The sequence below is a fragment of the Apteryx rowi genome, unplaced genomic scaffold (assembly GCF_003343035.1).
Source record: "Apteryx rowi isolate R43461 unplaced genomic scaffold, aptRow1 scaffold_73, whole genome shotgun sequence".
In the NCBI taxonomy this organism is placed as follows: domain Eukaryota; kingdom Metazoa; phylum Chordata; class Aves; order Apterygiformes; family Apterygidae; genus Apteryx; species Apteryx rowi.
In genome coordinates, this window is record NW_020451016.1 from 855,624 (window position 1) to 858,335 (window position 2,712).

General features: G+C 68.7%; 1 protein-coding gene across 2 annotated transcripts in view; it reads right to left on the minus strand.

Annotated features, from left to right (window-relative positions):
• Window positions 1–2,406, minus strand: part of WT1 (Wilms tumor 1) — a 38,589-nt gene extending 36,183 nt beyond the window's left edge. The window contains exon 1 of one of the 2 annotated variants that reach the window (XM_026087692.1): window positions 1,677–2,406. In XM_026087692.1, coding sequence (XP_025943477.1) covers window positions 1,677–2,067 — 391 coding nt within the window. In that variant the 5' untranslated portion in view covers window positions 2,068–2,406. The remainder of the gene's footprint in view (window positions 1–1,676) is intronic. The other variant, XM_026087693.1, reaches the window with a different exon arrangement.
• Window positions 2,407–2,712: the final 306 nt, after the last annotated feature.

Genomic DNA, 2,712 nt, shown 5'->3' on the forward strand with positions numbered 1-2,712 from the left:
GCGGCGCGGCGCGGCGCGGCACGGCACGGTGCGGCCGACGCCGCCAGCCGAGCTCCCAAGGACGCTGCGCACCTTCCCGAGCCGGGGCCGGGCCTGCTCACGCGTCCCGGGGCGCCTCGCACCGCGTTGCCGTCCGTGCAGCTCCGCGCTGGGCACGCAGCGGGACGCAGGCAGCAGAGCCGTGGCACTGGGGCTGCGCTCACCCCCCACGGAGCTGCGCCGAGCGCAGCCAGCGCGGACGCGGCGCGCTGCTGTGCGCTCCCGCGTTGCAGAACAGCCGCCTCCCACCTCCGCCATCGCCTGTCCTCCAAGCAAACGGCCCGCGGGGCGCCCCTGGCCGGGGAGCCCAAAGCCCGCGCCGCCGGGCCGCGGCCTCCGCTCTCGCCCCCGGCCTTGCCTCCCTTCGCAGCCGCCAGCGACGGGACAGCCCGAAACGCCCGGGTCCTCCGGGGCCGATCGCCCCCAGCCCGACTCTGAGGATATGTGGCAAGGCGTTGTCGACATACCTGCAGGCCTGAAGCTCCTTCCTGGGCCGCAAGAGAGCAAAAACAAGCCCCTCAGTGCAAAAGAAGCCCCCAGCTGCTGGCATCGGGTTTTCACCCGCTTTGGCGAGCTCGCCCACGACCCCGCGGCAAAGGCAGCGAGAGCGCGGCGAGCAGGGCCCCGCGCCCGCCGCCTCTGGCACCCTCCCGTCCCCTAAGTCTGGGGGCCGCGACGGACCGAGCCCCTCGGCCAGACTCCCCCGGCAGCTCGCCTCGGGCCGGCAGCTCGGGGCAGGCGCTCCACAACATGCACCTTCGGGGCCGGCTGAAGTAAGGGGAAACAGGACCCGAAGCTCGCTAGCGAGCTCTCTGCGCACTCTCTCCCTCTGCCTTCTTCCTCCCCGTTTTGCACCAGCAGACGTTTCAACCGCAGCCACTGGAAGAAAAACTATTAGATGATAACCCCGACTCTACATGCGGGGGCTGATCGATCGCCCCGGCCGTGCAGCCCACGGGAATGTTTCAGGATAGTGCGAACAGCGGAGTCCGCAGCGCTGTACAGTTCAGCCTACCCTAGCTAGGGAGATGCTTAAAAGAAACTAAAAGCTATTCCCCAGCTGGCCCACGCCGCTCCTACGCATATACCCCGGCCTGGGGGGATTCAGCGCTCGCAAGGTTAACTCGACAAGCGACTCGAAAGCAGCAACATGTGAACAACAGTTTCCGGGGTTCGGGAGGAGGTTTGGAGGTAATTTCCCGCCGCCCCCCCCCCAAGATTTTTAGAGAGAATTGTCTCAGGGCACTGGCCCGATCTCCATTACAGGACTTGCGCCATCCTCGGCCCAAACAAAACTTTGCGAGGAGGGAGGCTGCTCCAAGCGAGCGAAGGAAGCACCGCCAGCCCGGCGGGAGAGCCGCCCGCCGCCCGGGGCGGGGGGGGGAAGGAGCAACCTGCGGCTCCCAAAACTCCGCGGACCGACGTGGATCCCGCACCGGGAGGGAGGGGAGGCACGGGAGGGCTGGCTCGCCCACCCGTTCCCGGCCGGCGGCAGGCAGAGAGGCTCGGCTTGGTGTTTACACGGAGCGCGGCCCGGCAGGGCAGGGCAGGGCAGGGCAGGGCAGGGCAGGGCAGGGCAGGGGGATGCCTGGGGGGCTGCGGCCCGAGGCCGGGGCGCACGGCGGCGCGGCCCTTACCCTGGTTCCGGATCGCTTGCTGGCTCTCCAGGCAGTTGGGCAGATAGGGCCCGTTGGGGAACATCCTAGCCTGGCTGGAGGGAGGCTGGCTGGGCGGCGCGGCGCCGAAGGGCCCGTAGCGGCAAGCCCCGGCCGTGCCCGTGAACTGGCCGGAGAAGTGGACGGTGAAGGCGCTCAGGTACTGCTCCTCGTGCGGGTCCGACCCGTTCCAGCTCGGCTCCTGCTTGATGAAGGAGTGCGGCCCCAGCGAGCCGTAGGAGGCTCCCGGGGGGAAGTCCAGGACGGGAGCCCACTGCGCCGCGCTGCTCACCGGCATGGTGCAATTGCTGTTGCCCGGCAGGGAGGGCACGGAGGGCAGCAGCGCGTTGAGATCTCGGACATCGGACCCCATCTGCTCGCAGACCTTCTGCCTGCCGCCGGGCAGCCAGTCTGCCCCCGGGCCGCACTTATTCCAGGACACCTGGCCCCTGCCTGCCAAGCCGGAGGCCGGCTCCGGCTGCAGGCACCAGGCTGGCGAGCTCAGCCCCTTGGGGGAAGTTTGCTCCGCGACGCAGCTCCCCGGGTCCAGCCCTGCGGGAGCCGGCAACAGCGACAAGGAAAGGTTGTTCTCCAGGATCGCCTCCGGGGTTGCACCCGCTCGCAGCGCAGCGCAGCGCAGGGCGGTGTGCGTGTGCGTGTGCGTGTGCGTGTGCGTGTGTGTGCGTGTGCGTGTGCGTGCGCGCTAGGGGGGCACAGCCGCCTCGCACGCCTCACCTCGGATGCCTGTTCGCCCTCAACTTTGCAAAGCTCAAATAGAGGCGCTTGCAGGGGAGGAGGAGTCAGCCACGCCGATCCTCCATTCACACAACCTCCGCCGAAGGGCTGCCCACAGCCCGCTCTGCTGAACCGAGCCAGACCAGACACGCGGGGGGAGGGGGAGACGAGCAGAGCTGGGGATGGAGGGGGAGAGGTTACTGTGGGAGAATATATCTCCCCTACACATCACTCCCACCCTTCCTCTGGTGCAAGCGCCACTAAATCTCACCCTAACATCCCT